Consider the following 25,944-nt stretch of genomic DNA (forward strand, 5'->3'; position numbering starts at 1 on the left):
GTGTGACCTGATGGGAAGAGAAGACTCACAAAGTGAGAATACATAACAATGGGCTTTGGTAATTCTAGGAAAGCAGCGGATCTTCTGGGTAGTCAGGGAAGGAAGAGAATGTGAAAATTGAGTTGAAGGCATAGAATTTGAATAACCTGAGAGGAGGTGGGGGCTGCAGCATATCAATAGGAATGAGCAATATGTGACAAAGGCCCATGAGGGGGCAGGCCCTGATAGATGAAGTGAGTGGTGCAGAAGTCATTGGAGAGCTGTCTGATTAGATCAGTATGTCTGGGAAGATAATGAAGGGCCTGGAGTGCTGAGATGAGGGATTTGAACTAGTTCCCTTAACAGGCATCTAATGAAGTTTTTCATGAGGTGTTTGAAGCAAACTCTTGGAGCTATGTGTAGGATGGATTTTAGGGTGTAGTGACTTAGAAGCTAAGGGAGACTGCTATGGTCATCCAGATAGGAGGTGCTAAGTCTCTGTACTAAGGCAAGCTACACTGCATTCTGCAAGACTTTCTCAAAGTGTGGTCAGGGGCCCATCTGCAACATGATCATCTGGAGTGAATGTAACAAATGTGGGTTCTGGAGCCCCAGCCCACACCTACAGAATCAAAATCTCAGGGGGGCAGGGCTCAGGAATATCTGGGTTTGTAACAAGTATCCCAGGTGATGGCCATTAAAATTTGAGCCCCACTACCACGCATCAATGGAAATTCCAGATGAATTAGTTGAAGGTCAAGAAAAATCAAATCACAAAAGCCCTAGAAGAAAATATAGATGATTATGCATCTGAAATCTGGATGTAGAGGGGCTTTCTCAACTGAAAAGCAGTAGGAAAAAATCACCACATAGGTAGATTTTACTACATAAACCTTAAGAACTTCTATATAACAAAAATATAATTAAGTTAAATCATAAACAACAAACAGAAAAATATATACAAGTATGGCAAAGGGTCATTATCTTTATTGTATAAAGTGCTTATATAAACTGCTAAGAAAAATACGATGACCCCAATAGAGACTTTGGCAAAGGCATGGAAAGATAATTCACAGGAAAAGAAATATAATTGGTCAAAAAGTGCTTTGTTCTACCTCACTAGTAATGACAGAACATGCGAAGTATATCAACTAGATAACATTATTTTACCTATTAAATTGGTGAAAATTAAAAAAGAACTGACATTCCTGAAAGTAGACCATAGACAGTGAGGTTGCCACTCTCACACATTGCTGGTGGGATTGTAAATTGATATAACCTTCCTGGAAAGCAATTAGAATCAAAAACCTTTAAAAATTTCATACCATTTGCCCCAGAAATTCCACCTCTAGGAATCTATTCTAAGGAAATAGAGATGTGGACAAAGATATACGCTCAAAGGATCCCATGGTTAAAAAAAAAAACAAAAAAAAACCATAACAATGAAGTAGCAGAAAGAGAAATTAAGAATACCATCCCATTTACAATTGCAACAAAAAGAATAAAATACCTAGGAATAAACTTAACCAAAGAGGTGAAAGATCTCTACACCGAAAACTATAAAACATTTCTGAAAGAAATTGAAGAAGACACAAAGAAATGGAAAGATATTCCGTGCTCTTGGATTGGAAGAATTAACATAGTTAAGATGTCCATACTTCCTAAAGCCATCTATAGATTCAATGCAATCCCTATCAAAGTTCCAACAACATTTTTCACAGAAATAGAACAAAGAATCCTAAAATTTATATGGAACAAAAGACCCCAAATAGCTAAAGGAATCCTGAGAAAAAAGAACAAAGCTGGAGGTATCACACTCCCTGATTTCAAAATATACTACAAACCTGTAGTAACCAAAACAGCATGATACTGGCACAAAAACAGACACACAGATCAATGGAATAGAATCGAAAGCCCAGAAATAAACCCACACATCTATGGACAGCTAATCTTTGACAAAGGAGCCAAGAACATACAATGGGGAAAAGAAAGTCTCTTCAACAAATGGTGTTGGGAAAACTGGATAGCCATATGCAAAAAAATGAAAGTAGACCCTTACCTTACACCATACACAAAAATTAACTCCAAATGGATTAAAGACTTGAATGTAAGACCTGAAACTGTGAAACTTCTAGAAGAAAACATAGGCAGTACGCTCTTCGACATCAGTCTTAGCAACATCTTCTCAAACACCACGTCTGACCGGGCAAGAGAAACAATAGAAAAAATAAACAAATGGGACTACATCAAACTAAAAACTTCTGCACAGCAAAGGAAACCATCAACAAAACGAAAAGACAACCTAACAATTGGGAGAAGATATTTGCAAACCATACTTCTGATAAGGGCTTAATCTCCAAAATATATAAAGAACTCATGCATCTTACCAACAAAAAAACTACCAACCCAATTAAAAAATGGGCAAAGGACCTGAACAGACATTTCTCCAAAGAAGATATACAAATGGCCAACAGACACATGAAAAGATGTTCAAAATCATTAACTATCAGAGAAATGCAAATCAAAACTACAATGAGATATCACCTGACGCCCGTCAGAATGGCTATAATTAACAAGACAGGAAACAACATGTGTTGGAGAGGATGTGGAGAGAAGGGAACTCTCATACACTGCTGGTGGGAGTGCAAACTGGTGCAGCCACTATGGAAAACAGTATGGAGATTCCTCAAAAAATCAAGGATAGAACTACCATATGATCCAGCCATCCCACTGCTGGGTATTTATCCAAAGAACTTGAAAACACCAATTTGTAAAGGTACATGCACCCATGTGTTCATTGCAGCGTTATTCACAATAGCCAAGACTTGGAAGCAACCTAAGTGCCCATCAAGGGACGAATGGATAAAGAAGCTGTGGTATATATACACAATGGAATACTACTCAGCCATAAGAAACGATGACATCCAGCCATTTGTGACATCATGGATGGACATCGAGGGTATAATGCAAAGTGAAATAAGTCAGAGGGAGAAGGTCAAATACCGCATGATTTCCTTCATTAAGTAGTAGATAATAACAACAATAAACAAACACATAGGGACAGAGATTGGATTGGTGGTTACCAGAGGGGAAGGGGGGAGGGAGGAGGGTGAAAAAAAAAAAAAAAAAACCATCTTCAAGGTCCAACATTAGAAAAATAGGGAATGGTTACGTAAAATATGGTCTATCTATAGACTATTGCAGAGCCACTAAAAATTATACTCATGGTACAGTGTTAGAAGTCAAGATGGCATTTCATTTAGGGTGTGGGGAGTGGCTGGCAGGGGGCACAAGGGGACTTCTGAGGTGCTATTAATATTCTATTTCCTGGGGCCGGCCCGGTGGCGCAAACGGTTAAGCGCGCGCGCTCCGCTGCGGCGGCCCGGGGTTCGCTGGTTCGGATCCCGAGCGCGCACTGACGCACTGCTTGGCAAGCCATGCTGTGGCGGCGTCCCATATAAAGTGGAGGAAGATGGGCATGGATGTTAGTCCAGGGCCAGTCTTCCTCAGCAAAAAAAGAGGAGGATTGGCGGATGTTAGCACAGGCCTGATCTCCTCACAAAAAAAAAAAAAAATATTCTATTTCTTCATCTTGGTGCTGGTTATACAAATGTGTTCACTTCGTGAAAATTTATCAAGCTGTACTCTTTTGATATCAAGCTGTACTTTTCTGTATGTTATACTTCAATAAAAATTTAACTTAAAATTGTGTCTTTGAAAAGTTTGTAATGACATGGAAATATGTGTAGAAGGCAACCTTAAGTGAAAAAGGCAGGATAAAGAATTGTGCATTCAGTATGATCTTAAATGTGTAAAGAAAAAAAATGCATTGGGAGGCAATATGCTGACTGTTTACAGTGGTTGTCTTTAGATAGTGGGCTTGGAGGTGATTCATTTGTGAGCTTCTTTTCCATTTCTGTACTTTCCAAATTTTCTACAATGGACATGCATTACACTGATAATAAGAAAAAAAGTAAAATATCAGAGGAAAAAGTGAATTGATGAATCTTGGTGAAGCCCCCATAGTCCAGACTCTGAAACAGAACTAGATTTTACTAGTTCCAATGGAAGTGATTTAGACTCTGAAGGACTAACTTACACTAAGCGGGTTTATAGGAGACTGGCTTACAAGCCAAATACCAGTGAGGAATATAGTTTCTAGTGACTGAAATATTCTTATCTCCAATCTAGGGTTATACCTACCAGCTATTAATGTACCTGACAAACCAAACTAGTAATCAGACAGTCACTTGAAATTTGAACATAAGGAGCTGAATGGTTTTGAGGGAGCTCTTTGACTGGGTTATTTATAACATGTCTACTAGACCAGAGTTCCTGTTACTTGAACAGTGCTGGATAAACGCTGACTCTCCAATGTTCTTTTTTCTACCATCTCTAACTAGTTGCCAGAATCTTCTGTCATTACAATATTACCTGCCTCCTATCCTCATTACATGTCACAGTTGCCAAGGTAACAGCTCATCTTACATGAATTACATTCTAGGTTGGTAGCTCCCAGGTGAGATATTGGGAAGCATCTTAATCTCGTCTGCAGTATATCTACAAATTATACCTACAAGACGTCGCTTTGGGGAAGAGTCACAGATGGTTAGTTTCATCCACTGTGAGCCTTTCTTCTTTTTTCAATTGAAGAGTCTATCATTTCCTGATTTATGTGTCTAATTTTTTTAACCTGTATCTATTAGGTTTGGAGATAGATAATACTTTTGGGGTCCTACAGTTCACTGATAAACATCAAGGGTTTTTGACCATAGTACTTAGGAGAATGGCACTGCCACTTACAAAAATAGGGAAGTCAAAAAGGGAGTCTTTGGCGAGAGGCAGGTGATAGTGGAACATCAAGTGAAGGTCCAGTGGGCATGTAGAGAAAGAGTTAACAGAAAAGGAAAGCTCTTATGTTGTATGTGGGAGGAATTACCCTGGAAACTGTCACCCAACAACCCAGCTACCTTTATGTTCTGGTTTCTAGGGTAACACAGATATTTACTACCTTACATTTACATGGCTGGTGTTGATGTTCATTTTCTCACTTAATAAGTTCCCAGTGCTTTGCTTTTTATAGTGTTGAAATTTGCAATTCAATGTTAATAGCATTCCAGCCCTGTTGGCTCATCCCTCAGAGCTAGATGTAGAGAAATAACGTGGGGACACCTATCCCATGTCTTGCTCCACACTGGAACACCATCAGTACATGAACCTCGGTTTCATGCCTGGTACTCAGCACCAAGGGCACAAATTCTACAATTACTTAGAGGCTATAATTTCAATCCTCTCCAAATCACCATCCTCAGCAAATCCTTAATAATAAGGACACTCATCTCTACTTTCTTTCCTGATGCTATGCACCTGGATTTGTTTTTCTTTTTTTCTGAGGAAGATTAGCCCTGAGCTAACATCTGTTGCCAATCCTCCTCTTTTTGCTGAGGAAGATTGGCCCTGGGCTAACATCTGTGCCCATCTTCCTCTACTTTATATGGGACACCACCACATGGCTTGACAAGCAGCGTGTCTGTCCACACCCATGATCTGAACCCGCGAACCCTGGGCCGACCAAGCAGAGTGCACGAACTTAACCGCTACACCACCGGGCGGCCCCAACCTTCCTTTTTTTTGTTTTTGCTTGAGGAAGATTTGCCTTGAGCCAACATCTGTGCCAATCTTCCTCTATTTTGTATGTAGGTCACCACCACAGCGTGGCCGCCCACGAGTGGTGTAGGTCAGCACCCAGGAACCAAACCTGGGCCGCTGAAGTGGAGGGCGTCAAACTAGATTTCTTTTAAGAGCCATTATTAGGTTGAATTGAATGGTAGAACTAGATTGCTTTTAAGGTGCCCCCCACTTTTATGTTTCATGATTCTGTGACGAAACTAGTAGATGAAATACTTTCTGCCCCATCCCCATTGAGTTAGATATAATATTCGGTTTCCGATCTTATAACTAGGATTTTTTCCAAAGGAATGCAATCACGTTGGAAATGAGATTATCCAGAACAGCCCTTTAATAATAATAATAATAATGAGTATCCCAACATTTATTGAATCCCTACTTTGTGCTTCACACTGTGCTCAATGCAGTATCCCATGTAGGTACCTACTTTACAGACAAGAAAATTGGTAGCTGTACTTTACAGATGAGGTAACCGAGACAGAGGATCAATAATTTGCCTAAGGTCACCCAGTCAGTGGTAAAACCAGAACCTGAATTCAGCTGCCTGATGCCTGCGTCTCCACTTTTAATCTTTTAACTTTTAACCAGGTTCTCAAGTTTTAGTGTGCATCAAAATTCCCTGGAGGGCTCGTTAAAACACATATTGCTGGGTCCCATCTCCAAGGTTTATAATTCAGTAGGTCTGGGGCAGGGCCTGAGAATTTGCATTTCTAACAAGTTTGCTGATGTTGCTGGAGCAGAGGACCTGTACTCTGAACTCGACTGCCTCTGGACAAGGGCAGAGAGCCTAAGGCTGTAATGAAGCACAGAGGGCTTGTTTCTGATCTGCAGGTTTCAGTCTCAGCCTCTGCCTCCCCAGGATGACTAGACGACTGGCTAGAGACTCCACCCTGAGGGAGAACACAGTGTATAGGCTGTGCTCACAGACCACAATATTTCTGCAAAGTGCTGGACGTATCCTGGGTTAGGTTCAGTTTCTAATTTAGACGTGACAGCTACAAAAGGCTGATGCATGTAGAGTGTCATCTTGCTTCTCTTTTAGAAGTAACTCAAAGAGTTAAAATTGAAGGGCAGTATTTGCCAAGCATAGCTACCTGTCAGTTGGGATTTTGATATAACTGACACACTCAGTCCAGTGCCGTGGAGGGTCTCGATTAGCACTACTTGTGAAGCTGAGGAAAGAGCCATTACCACGCAAGCTCTCCTCAGAGCTTGTTGTTCACACCTACCTTATAAAGAACATATATTGCCTACAGTAGACAGAGAGAGGCATATTTGAACATAACACTCACCCCACCATAACCTTGTTTCTCTTTTCACTTTTCACTCTTTTTCCTCCATGTGCCTTGTATTTCCCTGAGATACAGTTGAGGTTTCTGAGTTTTGAGGCAACAAAATAGAGTGCAGTGTTCATTAACGTGACTGCACATTAGAATCACTTGGAAAGCTTTTTTAAAATACCAGTGCTGGGGACCCCACCCCAGACAAATTAAATAAGAATCTCTGTAGATGGGTCCCACTTATAGGCATGAAAAACAAATTTCCAGGTGATTCTAATGTCAGCCAAGGTTAAGAACCAATAATGGTCCAAAAAATAGGCTCTGCTGTTGGCCAGACTCCATTTCTAGCTCTGCCACTTATGAGAAGGTGACCTTGGGCAAATGGCTTACTATCTTTGAGCCTCAATTTCCCCATCTGTAAAAACTGGTGTAATGATAGAACCCATTGGACTTGTTTCACAGGGCTGTCTTGAGGATCAAATGGGCAGGTGTATGTAATGCACTGTAACTATACAATGCCTAGCACAGAGTAATGGCTCGCTAGGTGGTAGCTAGTGATAAAATTAAGGCATCCCACTTCAGCCTACAGAGCGTGTCATGAGGCTGTGACCCTATGGGAGGTGTGGGTGTTGTATCCATTCTGCTGCACATCTCATGGTCTTTCAGTCAGGACCATTATGACAAGGCAAACAACTCTGCAGAACATCTACCTTGTACATGTCACCGCCAACCTCTCTCATAACAAATGAGGAAAATGATGCTTCTTTGGATAAGACACTAGGTGAAAGCAAACCAGAAACAAGGTAACACTAATACTCGAAGAGACCAGCCCACAAAGTACCTCAAGGAAATAATAGACTACATGGGGTTATTTCCCCATGGGGTTCTCAGACCACACTTTGAGAACCACCGAAAAAATGCACGATGGTCTGCACAATAACTGGTGGCCTCATTAGCAGTTACCCCAGAATTTCAACAGCATTCAGGAGTCACAGTACAAAAAAACTTAATATCTGTTGCCTAATGTCTCACCAGATTTACACATGTATATTAACTCTTCAGGGAGTTTGTGATCCCTGGCGCAGTCACCACGCAAAAACCTCTACGGCTGAAGCAAAAATCTACAAATATCCAAGTGGTAAGATTTGAGGAATAAGATGGATCAAAAACAGAATTTCTCAGGCCCTAAGAGACAACAAAGAGGGCCACCTCTTTGTAGGAGGCAGGTATTGGAGTTAGTTAACTAAACTCAGTTAGTTTCAAGTTCAAGTTAAAAAATCTGGTGTTTGGGGCCAGCCCCGTGGCCTGGTGGTTGAGTTCGGCGTGCTCCGTTTTGGCAGCCCAGGTTCACAGGTTCAGATCCTGGGCACAGACCTGCACCACTCGTTGGCCATGCTGTGGTGGCAACCCACATACAAAATAGAGGGAGATTGGCACAGATGTTAGCTCAGGGATAATCTTCCTCAAGCAAAAAAAGAGGAAGGTTGGCAACAGATGTTAGTTCAGGGTGAATCTTCCTCAGCAAAAAAAAAAAAAAAAAAAGGTTTTCCTGTAAGCCAGCAACAACCAGTTAGAAGATATAATGGAGAGAAAAAAATCTATTCATGATGAAAAAAATAGCATAAAATCCCTAGGAATTACTTTTTAAAAAATGCACAGAGAGGGCCGGCCCCGTGGCTTAGCGGTTAAGTGCGCGTGCTCCGCTACTGGCGGCCCGGGTTTGGATCCTGGGCACGCACCAATGAACCGCTTCTCTGGCCATGCTGAGGCCGCGTCCCACATACAGCAACTAGAAGGATGTGCAACTATGACATACAACTATCTACTGGGGCTTTGGGGGCAAAACAAATAAATAAAAATTAAAAAAAAAAATGCACAGAGAAAACAAGAATGTTTGTATATCTTTCAACAACCAGAACTTGAATAAATGGAAATTGATGCCATATTTCTGGATGTGAAAGCTAAATTTTGTAAGATATCAATTTTTAAAAATTAATTACATGTTTAATTCAATCCAGTCAAAATTCAAAGTTATTTTACCTTGATGAAGTGAATTTAAAGTTCACCTAAAAGAGTTAATAAAGGAGAAAGGCAAAGAAATTTTCAAAAAAGAAAAATAATGATGGGAGATGTGGCTTATAAGATATTTAAATATATACATAAGTTATAATATTTAAAACATTATAGTACCGTCACAAGAATCAACAAACAAATCAGTAGGACAGAACAGAAAGCCTTGAGACTGACCTAGTAAAAAGATAATGTAAAAAAAAATGAAAACATAAAAGCAATGGAAAAAATCGTAAAAGTATTGCTAGATTTGACTCCATCAAATTTAATGGCAAACACAAACCAGGAAAAATATTTAAAACATGATTGATGTCAGTATGATATAAAGAGCTCTTATGAATCAAACAAAGAACACCAATACTGAAAATAAAAATGGAAAAAGGACGTAAACAGAAGATATATATATGGCAATAAATAAATGAAAAAATGTTCTAACATGCTATTAATCAATGAAATACAAATTTTTAAATGAATGAAATTGGTGAAGAGGAAAAACATTGAAATTCTCAATGCAGATCTGATGTAATGGTACGGACACACTTCTATACTGCTGATGGGAGGGTAAATTTCCTTTCTGGAAAGCACGTTAGTAGTATATATCAAGAGTCTTTTAAACATTCATATCTTTTAAATGGATTAAAGAAGCAGCAGTCAACTGAGGAACAACACAGGTTTAAGTTGGCTACCCCAACACGTGGCTGCTCTGCTCTGGACTTGGGTTGCTGATTCTCTCCTTGCTCGGTTTCCTCATTCATAAAATAGAGAGAATTAATGGTACTAATCTCACAATACATGCAAGTCACTTAGCATATGTTCTGCCATCCTTTAAGTGATATGTAAATGTTAGCTATTATTAAATATATTATATATATATATAAATGTATATATGAAATGTTCATAATTTTGACCCATTGAACTTCTAGGAATTTATCCTAAGGAAAAATTCAGGAATTCAGACAAAGATTTACATACAAGGATGTGCATCATATCTTTATTTGCAGAAGCAAAAACCATGGAAACAACTTCAATATCTAGCAATAAGAGAATAGTTAAATGAATTATAGTACATTCAAATGACACTGAAGTATTATACAATCATTTTAAGAAGATGGTGTTATTGAAGACAGTCTAATGACACGGAAACATGTTAACAAGTGAAAATAAAGCAGAGTATAAAACTGACTCTAAAGTAGGATCAAATTTTTAAAAACTAATTTATATATATTTTGTACATAAAGAGGTATTTAAGAAAAAAGTTAATTAAAATATTGACCAATCAACATATTAACAATGTTTATCTCTGCATGTTGGGATCACGAGTTATTTTTTTCTTATGTTATTCAGTATTTTATACATTTTTTATAATGAATATGTATTATTCCCATTATCATGTAATTTGAAAGGAAAAATAGTACATATATATCATTAAAGATATATATATATCTCTAATGATCAGTTGCTCAACTATATGAATGGGTTTCCCTAAGTGCTCATTTTACTGCCATATTCAAAGTAGGACATTTGGAAAACAAATTATAAAGACAAACATTTCATTTTGGTGTATTCTTTCCAGTCTTTTATGCATAAAGAAATTCCTCTCTAACAAATCCTACTCTCTACTGTACAACAAGCCCATTGGGAGCAGGGTCTATGCCTCATTTGTCTGTGTATTCCTACAGTGCCTAATTCACTTGTATGCACATTGTAGGCACTCAGTAATTTATAGGTTGAATCATAATCAGAAGAGAGTCTGAAATTCTTCCACCATAGGGTGTAAATGATTGCTAACTCTTAAAGTGTTACCACTCCCAAAGATATTTGTATTTAAATTCATCAATTTTTTCCCCAAAAAGATTTATTAGGATCTAGTGCACAAAAGGCGTTGTTTTAAGTACTATAGTAGATACACAGAAGTTGTTCCTACCTTTTAAATGCTTATAATCTAAGCTAACCGTGGAGTGGATTAGGAAGGCAGAAGAAGCAAGAAGAGAACTACATCCATTAAGGTATCATTATATGTTAGACACTGTGCTAGACAATTTACTTATATGGAATTCTTACAACAAACCTTTGAGGCAGAATTTTCATCCATATTTCATAAATGTGGAAATAGAGGCTCAGAGAAGCTAAATGACTTATCCAAGTTCACAGACTTAGTGGCAGAGCTGGGGTTTAAACCCTGGACCTTCTGGGTCTGACTCCAGACTATTCTCTCTCCCTTAATGAACATTGCCTCTCAAAAAGGTGCATGCGTGTTTGTGTGTGTAATTACAGTGCTAAGCAATATCAGGTAAGTGCCATACTAACAATGCAAAATAGTATATGGAGAGGCAGTAGAGCAACAGTTAAGAACCTGAGCTCTGGAAATGACTGCCTAGGTTTGAATTCTGGCTCTTCTCTTACTAGCTGTATACTCTTGGGCAAATTACTTAACTTCCCTGTGCATCGAAGTCCCATGCATAAAATGGGGGCTCATATCTAGCTCACAGTAAAGGGCAGTGTCTAGCACCTGGTAAACAGTCAATAAATATTGGTTATTATTACAGGAAATCAGAGGAGGGAGAAATCATATCCAGCTGGGAATGAATCAAGGAAGGCTTTATGGAGGAGGTGACATTGAAGAAAGAATATTATAAATAAAGAATATTAATGAAGAGTGATGGAGTAGGGAAAGGGAATGACCAGAGGCAGGGGAGGTGGGAAAGCTCAGGTTGGATAGGGCCACGAGTACACAGGACATGAGGGGTGGCACGCGGCAGTGGGAGCTATTGGAATATAAACCCTCAAAGAGAGGCAGAGGTCAAAAAGTGGAGGGCCTTGAATGCCAATTTAAAAACTCTGGAGTTAACCACTGGACAAAGGGAGCCATGAAAAGTTTTCCAGGAAGAGGAAGATAAAGCCTTCCTCAGCTGCAATCAAGCCTGACAACTTTTCAGTTTTATCCTTGAGTGTTACCAACTGCAGAAACCAGCAGCTCTGAGGACTAATGTTTTGACTGAGGGAAAGGAAAAGCAGAGAGAGAGAGAGAGGTTGAAAAAAGAGAGTGAAGAGCTGGAGGTGGATAGAGATGAAAAGTGCGCCTCGTGGGAAGTGTAGAAAGGAAGTCTTCCCTAATTCCTCATTCCAGATGCAGCTCAGGGACTGAACTTGAAGCATAACCTACCTTTTCCCTATTTAAGACCAGATTTCCAGCTTAGTTTAGGGTTTCATTTAACTTAAGAGACTGTGCTTTTGGCCAGTGAGGCGCAAGCGTAGGGCATTAGGACCCAGCGATTGTTGTAGTGAGAGGTTGAATCTCGATCTCTCAATTTTTCTCTCCAGCTCCCTCCTCTCCCTTTGTCATTCTAGCTGCCTGCTGCCTCCGCAGCGTCCCTCTAGCTCTCTCTGTGCTAACTGCCTGCGCCTTAGACAGACAGGGTGCGCAAAGCAGAAGGACTAGTTGGGACCTGCCTTGGTGACCCCATGGCATCCCCCAGAACCGTAACTGTCGTGGCCCTCTCAGTGGCCCTGGGACTCTTCTTTGTTTTCATGGGGACTATCAAGTTGACCCCCAGGCTCAGCAAGGATGCCTACAGTGAGATGGTAAGTGAAGCAAATGGATGATGAGGAGCGCACCCCCCAACGGATTGCGAGTACTTCTCTCCTTCTTTCCTTCCCAGTCCTGGTCCCATCCCCTTAACCCCTACCCCCAACCCGGACCCTCCCTTCTCCCCAACAACTTTGCGGCTCGGAAAGAGCAGCTGGACAAGAGCGATTTCATTGGTGGGCTATGCCGGGAGCAACTGTTCTGGAGCCACTGAATGCCAGTGGGGGAGGGGTTGCCCGGCGAGTCCCCCCACCCCCAAGTAAACCAGAAGGCTGAGACCTGCGTAACACCTGTCACTGGCAGGAGCCCTTCCCTCCTTCCAGCACACCCAAAGTCTGGGCATCCAGTCTGCAAGTCTGATTCCTTCTCTTGGAGCTAGAGTTGAGCAAGCTGGAGAGTTTATTTATAATCTTCAGGAAGAACAAAGGGGAAGGACGGAAAGGGCTGGGGGAGAATGGGCTACTAAAACAAGCAATTTTTAGAGACGGGAAAGGTATTCCTCATCCCAAGCGGAGAGTTGACGGTGTTCCCCTAGCTGCCTGGGCATGTGTCTGTATCCTTGAGACAAAGCAGTCTTGGCCCAAATAAAGGTCACTGAGCGCCTGCTCCTTTCCTTTCTCTCAAGGGAGAGCTGGATGTTTTGTTTTATTTTGTTTTGTTTGTGGGCTAATCTGCAAAGTCTGCCTTCTCTCTCCTGCGAAATAGTCCGTAGTCCACACCTTGCCTCCTGTGGATGCCCAGAGCCAGGGCCTCTGCAGGTTTTCCCCTCTGCAGAGTTGGAATCACCGAAGGTGACTGGCCAAAACATCTACTCTGCAACCTGGGGGCTGGGCTGCTCTCCCCAGTTGGGCGTGAGGAGGACTTGTTCCTATGCTGTGTAGTATGAGGAGATGGCAGGGGATGTTTCCAGCACTTTCGGTCTCTCGCCTCTCCCCCTGTCTCTTTGCCTCTTTATTTCCCCGCCCCAGCTGAAGGGAACCTGCTTCTCACTGTCTCTGCCAGACTGCCAGTAATAGGAGGGAGCCCATTACTGGGCTCTCAAGGTCAACACAGAAAGGAGCTTTGGGGAGAACAGGAAGGGAGAGAGAAAAGAGGCAAGAGAGACTCCCTGTTAGGGCTGAGGCAGGAGAAATAGCCTCACACATTGACAGGATAAATAACTCTCCTGGAGACCACAGCAGAGCCTTCCAGGGCCCCTCAACATGAGCTGTAAATTCATGGAGACTGGCAAATTGTAAATGCTCAGAAAACGTTTGCAGGCAGCTCTGGCTTCTGTCTCAGGGTTTGAGCTGGTGCTTTCCACGTCTCCCTCACCACAGGATCACCCTGGAGTGGGGGATGGTGGCTGGGACTCAAGGGCCAAGGTCTAGCCCCAGTGGCAAATCCTAATGTGTTTCTCCTTCTCCTTTCCCCTCCTCCCAGCATGTTTGACCAGATGGAATTGAAATCAGGTCAAAATGAGTATTCAAGGCAGCCTGCATTGGGGAAAGGAGGGGAGGTGGGGTAGCTGAAGCCACCAAAGGGCTCGAAGAGCTAGGGCAGAGGGACAGGGTGGAGGGGAAATGCCACTATATTTTTGTCTTAGCGGTAGTAGTTTGTTGTTAGATTATAAATAAATGAATATGCTCTTGCTTTTCTTTACTTTTCATATATACATATTTGTATATGTCTGTATGTGCACCTTAGGTATTTTTAGGCTTTCCCTTTCCTTAGGGACAGAGTACCCTTCTTCAGGATACTCCCTGTCTCTCAGACCCTGCTCAGCTGCTTTAGAGGCCCCCCAAGCTGCACCCTAAGTACAGTGTTAGGCTCTGCAGGCAATCCAACTAAGATGGAGTCACCGGGAAGCTTCCTATCAGCTTGGCAGGAGCTCACGAGGAGGACCAGCCACAAATGGGTTTACAGTAGATTTTTTCCCAGGGAGTGGAGCTGTCTATTGCAGTCTAATGAAGGCAGAAGAAACAAATATGAAGACTTCATATCATACAGAAGAACATATATTTAAATAGGTATAATCTAATATAGCAGTATAGAACCACTGTGTGTGTGTACACACAATTCTGTTTCTGTGCTCAGGGGCATCTTGAGGGAATGAAAGAACTATATGTAACTGGGAGGTAGACTCCACAGTAGTATGAAACTTGAAGAGGATTTTCAGACTGCCCTTTTCCAGGGTCCCCTCCTGCACTGAGCATTGGGCCCCAGGCTGGAGATAGCTGTCTGGCATAGAGTCCACTGCGCTGTGCCTGGGCTGGCCCAGCTTTATTCTTTTTTTTTTTTTTTTAAAGATTTTATTTATTTATTTTTCCCCCAAAGCCCCAGTAGATAGTTGTCTGTCATAGCTGCACATCCTTCCAGTTGCTGTATGTGGGAAGTGGCCTCAGCATGGCCAGAGAAGCGGTGGGTCTGTGCGATCCCGGGATCCGAACCCCGGCCGCCAGCAGCGGAGCACACGCACTTAACCACTAAGCCACGAGGCCGGCCCCCAGCTTTATTCTTGAACCCATAGGAAATGGGGAAAATTCAGTTCTAGTACAAAGAAGGCGCTGAATGTATATTTGTTGAATGGATGGGTGAATGAATGAGTCATTGTAGCATTGTCTTGGCTGGTCACCACCCTTTGGATTTCTCTGGTTGGCTCTTGATTATGCAGTTCAGGAGCCATTTCTTCTTAGAAGGGGGCTGCAGCTCCTCAGGACCCCAACCCTAGATCATCTGGGATGATTATCTGGGATTTTCTGTTTTCCGTTTAGGAGTGATTCCTCTGCTTTGATGGAGTTAGTCATGTATTAACTGCAGTGACTTTTCTTATAAGATCTCAAAATGTTGTTGTTGCTTTAAGATTATTTGTTCTTTAAAACATCTCTGTGAGAAAGATTCATTTTATTAGTTATTCTTATTTTACTGATGGATAAACTGATCCAAGATTGTAGGGTAAACTGTTGTTGGTGCACATATTAGAAACCACGTCCGTGACTCAATACCCTCAGTAGAGGAGTCATTAATGATTACAACTGCTTTTTTGGACGTCAGAACTTACAACTGATTCTTAAAAAGATCTGGCACATTCTCCCTCACTTTTTGTACCAGTTCAACTGCCCCAATCCATACTTTGGGGTTTTGTTTTACTTTGAAACCAATTTTTCAAAATTAGATTTTTTTTTTTTTTGCTTTTCTTACAACTATTTTTTTCCTGTTCTAAAACCATTAGTGCTATGCATAGGTGTTGTCCCCTCCATGGAGAATCACTGCTAAAAACCAAACAGACAAATGACTATGAACTTCTTTCCTGTCTCTACTGGGGAAACCAGGAAAGGTAGTGGAAAGAGAACAGGCTTTGACTTATATGGGTTTGGGTTCATGTCCTGACACTCTTAGTGTCTCTGTTTCCTCATCTGTAAAGTGAGAAAATAATTTCTACCTCAGAAAGTTGTTGTAAATATTAACTGAGATTTCATATGGAAGTATCTCGTACAGTGTTTACATATAGTAGGTACTCAAGAAATGCTCTGGGTGAGGTGATGATGATAATTGATTCCATTTTATGCAGTGGTTTCCTAACTAATTTGAATGGCCAGTTTAAGGGGTACACATCAAGCATTTAGAAGAGCAAGATGCTATTTTCATGGGCCCTGGAGAACAGACCTTTATCGGAATCAGCTAATATTGAAAACCCACACTTGCTGCTGGATAATGCACAGTGGATCCCATGCAGTACTTCCAGATGCATCTCTGAATAGCCTATTTGGTGTGTGTCGCCCCGTACCTCCTCCAGATTTAGTGTCATTATAGAGTACTCTAAATCTCTTGTGAATTCAACGTGAACCACCACTCCGTTGACTAAATGCCTTCATTAATTCACTAGAAATTGGGAGACAGTGCTTACAAATGCTCAGCAGTTGACTTGCCTCTAAATTTGGTATTCAGCAGTGGTTCCATCCTGTAAGCACAAAGGGCCACATATGGAGTGGTAAGAAAACACCAAAATCCTGTCACATTGAAGCCAAGGGATTTTGGCCCTGAGAAAGCCAGGGCAAATCTCTTCTTCTTTGCATCCTCTCATAGGGAAGGTTTATTGATTTGATTGATTTGCTTATCTATAGTTAAATGCCCTCCTGTTTGTGTGAGCCTGGGAAAACACTCCACATGTGTTTGGGCAGTTTATTTAATGTCCATAGTAATCTTTTGTCCTTCCAATCACTGCCATTAACTGCTTTCTAACTAGGTAATAAGATAGTAATTCACTGATGCTTAGACTGCTCTCTGAGGTGGTATAGTATGTTTATTCTCTCAGAGAGGAAACTGACCCTGAGAAGTGAAGTGACTTTGCTTAGTTCACACAGCTAGCCATCCCAAGCTAAACAACAATGGAGCTTATGCCAGGGAGCTTGTAGCATCTCAATGGTCAACAGCTGTGTTTGTTTCGGAGTGACCTTTGACTGACAGTAGAAGTCAGACTCTTCTGCCCTAAGATGCAATCTGGGAGGGATCTACTTTGGTTAGTAGGACCAGGTTTGCCAGCTTCCTCTTTAGGTGGGCATTATATGACCGCGGAAAGTAGAATTGCTCAAAAGGTGTTTATCATTCACATGGATATTTCGCAATTAAACATTTGATGGCTTTTTATTGCATTTTATCTGTGATTCCCATGTGGCTTTTTTTCTGCAGAGATTCAGGAAAATCATACTTGAGTCAGTAAATTTTGCAGCACTTATGTAGGCTTTATGGTATAAGATGGCAACTAGAGTGAGACTTTTAGCCAAAATATATTTTTGTCAGTGCCCTCTTCTGCTTTCATATAGTTTTTTCCCTGTAGATTTTATTGAAGTATAACATACCTATTGAAACATGCACATATGTGTACAGCCCAAGGTATTCTCAGAATATTGCTATGTAACTAGCACCCATATCAAGAAACAGAACATGACCAGCACCTCAGACTCCTCCCTCATGGCCCCTTCTGGTTACTACCTCCCCAGGGTAATTACTATCTTGACTTCTAACAATATAAGTTAGTTTTACCTGATTTGAACTTTATTTTATTTTTTTAAATAATTTTATTTATTTATTTTCCCCCCAAAGCCCCAGTAGATAGCTGTATGTCATAGTTGCACATCCTTCTAGTTGCTGTATGTGGGACACGGCCTCAGCATGGCCGGAGAAGCGGTGCGTCAGTGTGCGGCCGGGATCTGAACCCGGGCCGCCAGCAGTGGAGTGCGCGCACTTAACCGCTAAGCCACGGGGCCGGCCCTGATTTGAACTTTAGATAAATGGAATCATACAGTATATTAGCTAAATTATTTTTTCTTTTACCTAATTGGCACTAAGTGAACTCAAGTGGACCAAACCACTTGCCTTTGTTCCCATTTTGTCCTGATAGCTGGCTTGGATCTGTTATTAATTGTAGTCGAAGATGAATATTATTAGACAGTTTTGAGCTGTTCAAGTTCAATGTCATTATTATGAGATCATGGACCATGGGGTGTTGTGAAGAATAAATAACAAAAAGAAAAAGGTATGACTAAAGAAAGGCTCCATATGCTTTTGACTCATGTCTGAATCATATCTCCTCATACCATAAGTATAGACCTGCTAGAATCATCGCTATTATCATTAAAATAATTACTGTGGCTTCCAAATGTATGGATTTCTAATTCTGTGGTTCATTAATGATAAAACGTGTGTGTGTAGCCCTTGGTTGATGCTATGATTCTTTGTCTAAATCTCCAAAATGCTCATTTAATTTACGAAAGAGTAAACTGAGGTAATAAAATACTTAGTAATTTTCTCCAAGCAATTTAGGGGCAAAACTCAAATTGGAATTTAGCTTACTTAAGAATTCCAACTCAAGGATATTGCTGGATGATCGACTTTGATTAACGGGATTTAAAACATTGACTAAAGCCTTCTCTTTCCTGCTTCATTCCCCTATAAGCACACTGTGGTTACAGAGTCTGGGTCATTGCAGTGGAAAGGAAACAGACCTAACAAACTGAATCGCAAGAACCTTTTGGGAGAGTGACTCAGTCAACTCTCTATTCTTACTATCAGAACAATTCAAGTCTTTAGAGATCTAGTTACTATAGACTCAAGACATGTGACCCTTCTATTGTTAGAATTGAGGTGGCCCAACCAAGCATTGATGGAGCTGGCAATAGGATTCTTTTGATGTCTCCATCCTACTCCACAGGAGAAAGAATAAAGGGCTTCCTATAATGTCAAGACCTCATCCAAGCTTAGTCCCATCTCTTACAAATTAAACATTCCCTGTCTGGAATCCTGGAGAATAGATGCTATCTGTACCTACTCAGCTTTGAACTAAAGATTTAATGAAATGACTTATCCACATTCCTCTGGAGAAAAGGAGAAAAGAAAGAGGCAACAGCTACATAAAAATATCTATAGTTGCAGTTTAAGAGGTTAGAAAAACAACTGAAAAAGTAATATGGAGTTACACCAAATGGAGAGAAAAAAGATCACTGAAGTTATAGGACTTGGTTTAAAGACTTGGAATTTGGTCCCAGGCTACAGATTCCACTATAGTATAGATAAGAATCTATTCTTGAATGATGAGTGGTTAGCCCTAGCCAAAAAAGGAGCATTTCCAGAAGCCACTGAGCCAGCATCTGGAAGTCTTGGCTCCAAACTGACTGTAAGAAACTCATCTTGCCTCCTGTGTTCATCATGTTAGAAACTTACACTTAGGATTTAGGAATTTCCTCTTGGGAAGCCTTGTGTTACTAATTAGAAGTAGTCCTTATTTAAAAGTGTTAAGGAAGCCTCTTGGGTCTAGATTTCTCTCCCTAATGTCCCCCTGCTATCATCACCAGAGTGCATGGGGGAGAGAGTGGGCAGGTGGAATCTAGGTTAATAGTGAGAGGAAACAGGCAGGCTTCTCCCCCCGACCAGGTGCCCTACCCCTCAGCTCTGCTCTGCTCCACGCAGCTCTGGCTCAGTTCAGCCCACGGTTTTACTATGCCAACTGGTCAACCTCTTTCCTAATTTCTCTCTGAAAATCCCTGATTTAACCTAAGACGAGAAGAGGGAGGAAGAATGACTAACACTTTGTATTTCCTTATATGCTCAGGAATAGGGTAGGGACTAGGGGGAAGTGAAATTTTAAATGAAGACAGGACCTGACAGGGCTGGAATTAGGAAGAGGTGAGTGAGGCAGGATTGTGCAAGTGGAGAGTCAGATCCTGCCTTTATTTACAATTTTGATATTTTGTTCATCATGGATATTATTTACCTTGATCAATGAGTGTTTTTGGTGCCCTCTCAAATTTTGCATTCAAGGCAAATAGTCTCACTCACTTCACCTTAGTCCCAGCCCTGCTCAGGAAAATGAGGCTCAGAGAGTCAAATAATTTGCCCACGGACACCCAACTAGAGAGTCGCAGACAGGGGATTTGAAGCCAAAGTCTGTTTGAATCCAAACCCATGCTTTTTTCTCTAAACCATCTGTCTTTTAACAGTCCTCATAGAGGATTATCTTGTGCCACTCATGATAATTAATCCATGAAATAAAGGGGAATTCACTTGTCCAGAAGTGAGAGAAATGACTTAACATTTGTTCCAAACCTAGAGTGTATGAACACTATTCTGAGCGCCAGATGCTTCTGAGAGGTCAAGTTGGCTTTCTGCCTGATTCTTATAATACTTATCTTGCATCTGGCACTTTTGACTATTCTCTTCTTAAAATTCCTCTTGGCCCCCATGACTCTGTCTCGCCTGGTTTTCCTCCTACTTTTCTTTTTTTTTTTTTTTTTAATTTTTATTTATTTATTTTTCCCCCAAAGCTCCAGTAGATAGTTGTATGTCATAGTTGCACATCCTTCTAGTTACTGTATGTGGGACGCGGCCTCAGCACGGCCGGAGAAGTGGTGCGTCACTGTGCACCGGGGATCCGAACCCGGGCCGCCAGCAGCGGAGTGTGCGCACCCAACCGCTAAGCCACGGGGCCGGCCCTTCCTCCTACTTTTCTGACCACACTTTCTTCTGTTTGCTTTATCGACTGTCTTCCTCTTCCCATTTCTTTTTTTTTTTTTTGTGAGGAAGATCAGCCCTGAGCTAACATCCATGCTAATCCTCCTCTTTTTGCTGAGGAAGACCGGCTCTGAGCTAACATCTATTGCCAATCCTCCTCCTTTTTTTTTTCCCAAAGCCCCAGTAGATAGTTGTATGTCATAGTTGCACATCCTTCTAGTTGCTGTATGTGGGACGCAGCCTCAGCATGGCCGGAGAAGCAGTGCGTTGGTGCGAGCCAGGGATCCGAACCCGGGCTGCCAGTAGCGGAGCGCGCGCACTTAACCACTAAGCCACGGGGCCGGCCCCCTCTTCCCATTTCTTAAATGTCTGTCACACAATTTTTTCCATTGTATACACTTTACCTGGCCATACTGATAAGTATCCATTCTGTATCTTTACCCCAGACCTCTCTTACTGAGCTGTCTACCAGACTTCTCCACTTAGATGTCTTAGAGATACTTCCACTCAAAAAACCCCAAGTTGAGTTCCTTATTCCTTCCTGCCCTCTGCACCTCCCAAATCTGTTCCTCTGGATGCATTCCCAAACTTGGAGAATGGTAACACCCTTCTACCTAGGCACCCAAGCCAGGGACCAGAGGATCTTTCTTGACTTCTCCCTTTCCCTCACTGTCCACACCCAATAGGGCATCAAATTCTGTTGATTTTGCATTCAAAGTATCCTTGACTCTGTCCTTTTCCCTCTATCTTTACTGTCATTACTCTAGTCCAGGTCTCTCACCCAGTCTCCTTGCTTCCAGGCATACTTCTCCCAATCCATCTTCCACACTATTTCCAGAGGGACCTTCCTTAAAAGCAAATTATGCTGCTTCCCCTGGCTTATAGAATAAAGTGCAGCTCCACAACACAACATATATAGTTCTCCATGATCTGATTCATATCTATCTCCCCTGTCTCATGTCTCGCCTCCCATCCCTCCCTCCCCCAACCTATGCTGAACTGGGGCAGTGTTTGCAACCCACCAGTCTATTTTGTGCTTCAGGGTCTTTGCTCATCCAGCTTCCTCTGCCTGCAATGCCCTTCCCCTGTTGATCTTACAAACACTTGCTCTTCTTTTAAGATTCTACTCTAGCTTTTCTCAGTCTTCATCAAGGGAGACTTGACCACTCCCTCTGGTGCACCTCCACTGTACCCACTACATAATTTTATTTAGCATTCATAACACTGTGTTGCACTTATGTGTTTACATAACTGTTCCTCCTCTTATAAACTCAAGCTTCAGTAGTGGTTAAGTGTGCGCGCTCTGCTGATGGCGGCCCGGGTTCGGATCCTGGGTGTGCACCGACGTACTGCTTCTTCCGCCGTGCTGAGGCCGCGTCCCACATACAGCAACTAGAAGGATGTGCAGCTATGACATACAACTATCTACTGGCGCTTTGGGGGAAAGAATAAATAAATAAATAAAATTATAAATAAATAAATAAATAAATAAATAAACTCAAGCTTCAGGAAGGCAGGGCCTTTGAATGATTGACATCTGCATTCAGATTGACAGAGTACCTAGTACAGTGCCTAGCACAAGGAGGCATTTAATAAATACTGAATGAATTAATGGATACTTAATGGAAACAAAGCAGTGGGCCAACCCAATAAGACACTTGATAAAATCTCATCAATTTACTCCAAAATGAGGATCAGGCCAATCTGAATAGTGAAAAATATGATTATCTGTTACTCTAAGGTCAGTATAATTCTATTATTTTGTAATATATCTAGTGACTTCCTCCTCTGTCCCATGTCTCCCTTGGGCTACAATCAGACCTTGTACAGTCCTCTATTATATACCACTAACCATGCTGCTTTATAATGTTGTCTATGTATGTTTATGTTTCCCCCCACTAGACCGAGAGCTTCTTGACTCTGTCTTATTCATCTCTATATCTCCATCACATAATCCATAGTAGGTGTTCAATAAATATTTGTTGAATTAAAATTAATGAATTTGACCCAGGCTAATCAAAGTAGTGTCTTGTAAAGGCCTGGGGATTTATCTCAATGAACATGAGAATGATTTTTGTCTTACTATATTCTAATGATATATAAGGGGCTAACATTTGCATACATTTATATTTTTCTATTTGCTTAGCACACACTTTTAAAATTTTTACAGATTCCACAAATATAAACTCCAGCTCAGCTCTTTGCAGAATTATCACAGATTCCAAATTAGGGAAGTCCAGATTAGTGAGGTTCTACCACACCGTGCCTCGCCTTGTTTCATTTTTGTTGGTATTTATATACACCTGGTTTTGGACAAAGCAGGCACCAGAAAATGTGGATGTGGCTAATCTGTACCAGTTTTTATGGGCTCAATGAATTTTCTTTTAAATTCTTAATGTTGTTTATGATTTATAATCACACACAAAAAATTTAAACTATAAAGCCAAATTCTATTACCTTTGGTGCTTTTACTAAGGTTTAAATCAAAAGGATCTCAGCAGATTTCTTGCTTTTTTCTTATCTCAATTACAAGGCTTTTATTTAGGGGACAAAGTAAAAAATGGGACAGCTTTGGCCGGTGTGGAAAGGGAATGGTGGGGAAGGAGAACCTTGCTTGTGTTTTCTTCATTCTAATGTTACAATCGTGGTTAATGCAGCGATTTCCTTATGGTATTCCACTCCAGAAACGTGCTTACAAGAGCTATGTCCGAGCCCTCCCTCTGCTGAAGAAAATGGGGATCAATTCCATTCTCCTCCGCAAAAGCATTGGTGCTCTTGAGGTGGCCTGTGGCATTGTCATGACCCTTGTGCCTGGGCGTCCCAAAGATGTGGCCAACTTCTTCCTACTCTTGCTGGTATTGGCTGTGCTCTTCTTCCACCAGCTAGTCGGTGATCCTCTCAAACGCTACGCCCATGCCCTGGTGTTTGGGATCCTGCTCACCTGCCGCCTGCTGATTGCCCGCAAGCCGGAAGATCGGTCTTCTGAGAAGAAGCCCTCACCACCACCAGCGAATGCAGGGAATGCCGAGGAGCAGCCCTCCTTATATGAGAAAGCCCCTCAGGGCAAAATGAAGTTGTCATAGGAAAGCGGAAGTGCTAAAAGTGGACCTTCCAGGCAATTGCCTCCATGACACCCAGGAAGATCTTACCGTGTTTTTCATTTGATTTATTTATCTTGGGGGAAAGGGAAAAATATAATCTGCAAGTTAATGGCCCTATTGGCTTGTGTACACCTATACCCTAAAATGACCTCCCCACATAGACATATGTGCACCACTTTTAATCACTCTGGGGCAACGCTCACATCTTGCTGCATGTACATGTATACGGCTAACTATTGAAGTGTATTTGTGAGATGGACTCCAGCAAGCATGTGACTGTGAGATTGTGTGTGGGAAAATGTATTTACTGTGTGTGTGTGCACGCACGCACATGCAGAGGAGAAGGCTCTGATCTTGAACTAATCCTGCATTGGTATCCTTCCCTTTATAGACTGATTCTAGCCAAGGCAGAATAAAATAAACCTCCTATAAAGAGAATCCTGCTTCTGGTATAAAACAAATGATGTATTCCCATGGGATGGGGGAATCCCTCGATAGATTAAGCTGAAAACTTAAACCTACCACTTTAGGAAAAAGCTTCTTCAATTTGAGACACTGAGTTATATGAAAAATTAATTAGCCTCGACTTTAACAGTTGTTTAACTTCTAAATACTCCATATTGAGTTTAATGAAAATAAGGGATATATGCAGTCATTAGATAATCTAATCCTTCAAGTGATAAAATTGGAAGTTTCACCTTGCCTTTGTCTGAACCCAACCTACTAAGCTCCTTTACTCACAGTTTGAAACTGAAGCAGTAAATTTGTTACCAGACATCTTTTTCGGATTTTCTTAAGCCAAAAGCTGCCTCACTTCCACTGTTCTCAGCAGCTAACCAGCATTTGGCAGCTGCTCCATTGTTGCGATTGAGGGAGCAGGGATTAGTCCTATTAGAAGTCTGTGAATCTCAAACTCTACCGTTCTCTTAAATCATCTGAAATTTGACAGAGGAGCTGTATCCAGTGTTTCCCCGCCAAACAGATTCACTACTCCTACTGAATCTTCACTGAACTTTGCTAGTGTAAACAAAGATCCAAGTTACCCCCACGGTTGTCTCCCCTACACCTTTTTATCATTCTGGTGGGTGGAGTTTAGCTGGGGGAAGGACATTTGATATGGGTTAGTTGGATTGAGCAGTATGAAAATTTGCTTTCTTCATTACATACTGCTGTGTGTCCTTGTTGATGTGCTTTGATGGTTTTAATATTATTGTGCCAGGGATGGGGAAAGGGGTGGGGGTGTTGTGTGTGGGGGGAGTACAAATTATTGTATTTTCTTCAATGTCATTGTTCTTGTTAATTGATACCTCTCTGTCTTATTTCTTTCATTCTTACAAAATAAAAATTTTTGAAATTTAGAGGAAACTGGACAAATAATGAAAATCTGGAAAGAAACAGTCATATCAAGGGATTCAGACTTTTTTTTTTGGTGAGGAAGATCGGCCCTGAGCTAACATTTGTTGCCAATCTTCCTCTTTTTGCTTGAGGAAGACTGTTGCTGAGCTAACATCTGTGCCAGTCTTCCTCTATTTTGTATGTGGGACGTGCTGCCACAGTATGGCTTGACGAGTGGTGTGTAGGTCCGTGCCCAGGATCTGAACCCAGAACCTGTGAACCCCGGGCTGCAGAAGTGGAGCACGTGAATTTAACCTCTATGCCATTGGGCTGGCCCCTGAAGTCAGGCTCTTTTATTTTTGAGTCTGGATGAAGGAGGAGAAGAAAGAGAACAGGGAGTATAATCACTTAATATACTAATGAGGTTACCAACTTCCCAATCTCATTTAAGTTCCCCCACACCTCTGTGATGTTAGCACATAAGACAGAAAGCCATAGAATTAGGATCTCAATACAATTTCCAGGTTTTGGGAGTTCTGCTTCATTAGGTGATGACAAGGGAAGGCGGAAGAATAAATTCAGAGAAAATCGCAGGTGTATTAAATAAAGGTGAACCAGTACCTCTCACTATATATGTGTTCACAAAGCGGCACAAGTGCCAGTGCCACAGATTTGCCACATTAAGCAAATTTTTTCACCACTCAAGGCCCCAGTTTCACCATTTATAAAAAAGAAGAGGATTGAAGGCTTAAAATACCTTCCAATTTATATGAGTCTATGAAATGATTAAAAGTATGAAAAATAACTGAAGAAATTTTTGGTTTTACTAGATAAGGAAGAGCACTTACCATGGAAAATATTGAACACAATTCTCATGCATGACTAAATAAGAGTTCGTGAAAGTATTCTGAAAACCATA

The 25,944-nt window shown here is 41.3% G+C and overlaps 1 protein-coding gene across 1 annotated transcript; it reads left to right on the forward strand.

Annotated features, from left to right (window-relative positions):
- Window positions 1-12,387: 12,387 nt before the first annotated feature.
- Window positions 12,388-24,951, forward strand: TMEM35A (transmembrane protein 35A). The gene is made up of 2 exons (XM_058536333.1): window positions 12,388-12,599; window positions 23,274-24,951. Exons 1-2 carry the CDS (start codon window positions 12,480-12,482, stop codon window positions 23,670-23,672), a joined length of 519 nt encoding a protein of 172 aa, XP_058392316.1. The 5' UTR covers window positions 12,388-12,479; the 3' UTR covers window positions 23,673-24,951.
- Window positions 24,952-25,944: the final 993 nt, after the last annotated feature.

Source organism: Diceros bicornis, chromosome X (assembly GCF_020826845.1).
Source record: "Diceros bicornis minor isolate mBicDic1 chromosome X, mDicBic1.mat.cur, whole genome shotgun sequence".
Lineage (NCBI taxonomy): Eukaryota > Metazoa > Chordata > Mammalia > Perissodactyla > Rhinocerotidae > Diceros > Diceros bicornis.

Excerpts from the sequence above, each read along its gene's own strand:
- TMEM35A (XM_058536333.1), top strand. The coding sequence starts at position 12,480 with ATGGCATCCCCCAGAACCGTAACTGTCGTGGCCCTCTCAGTGGCCCTG. Across the intron at positions 12,600-23,273 it reads AGGATGCCTACAGTGAGATG|AAACGTGCTTACAAGAGCTA; the intron begins GTAAGTGAAGCA and ends ATTCCACTCCAG.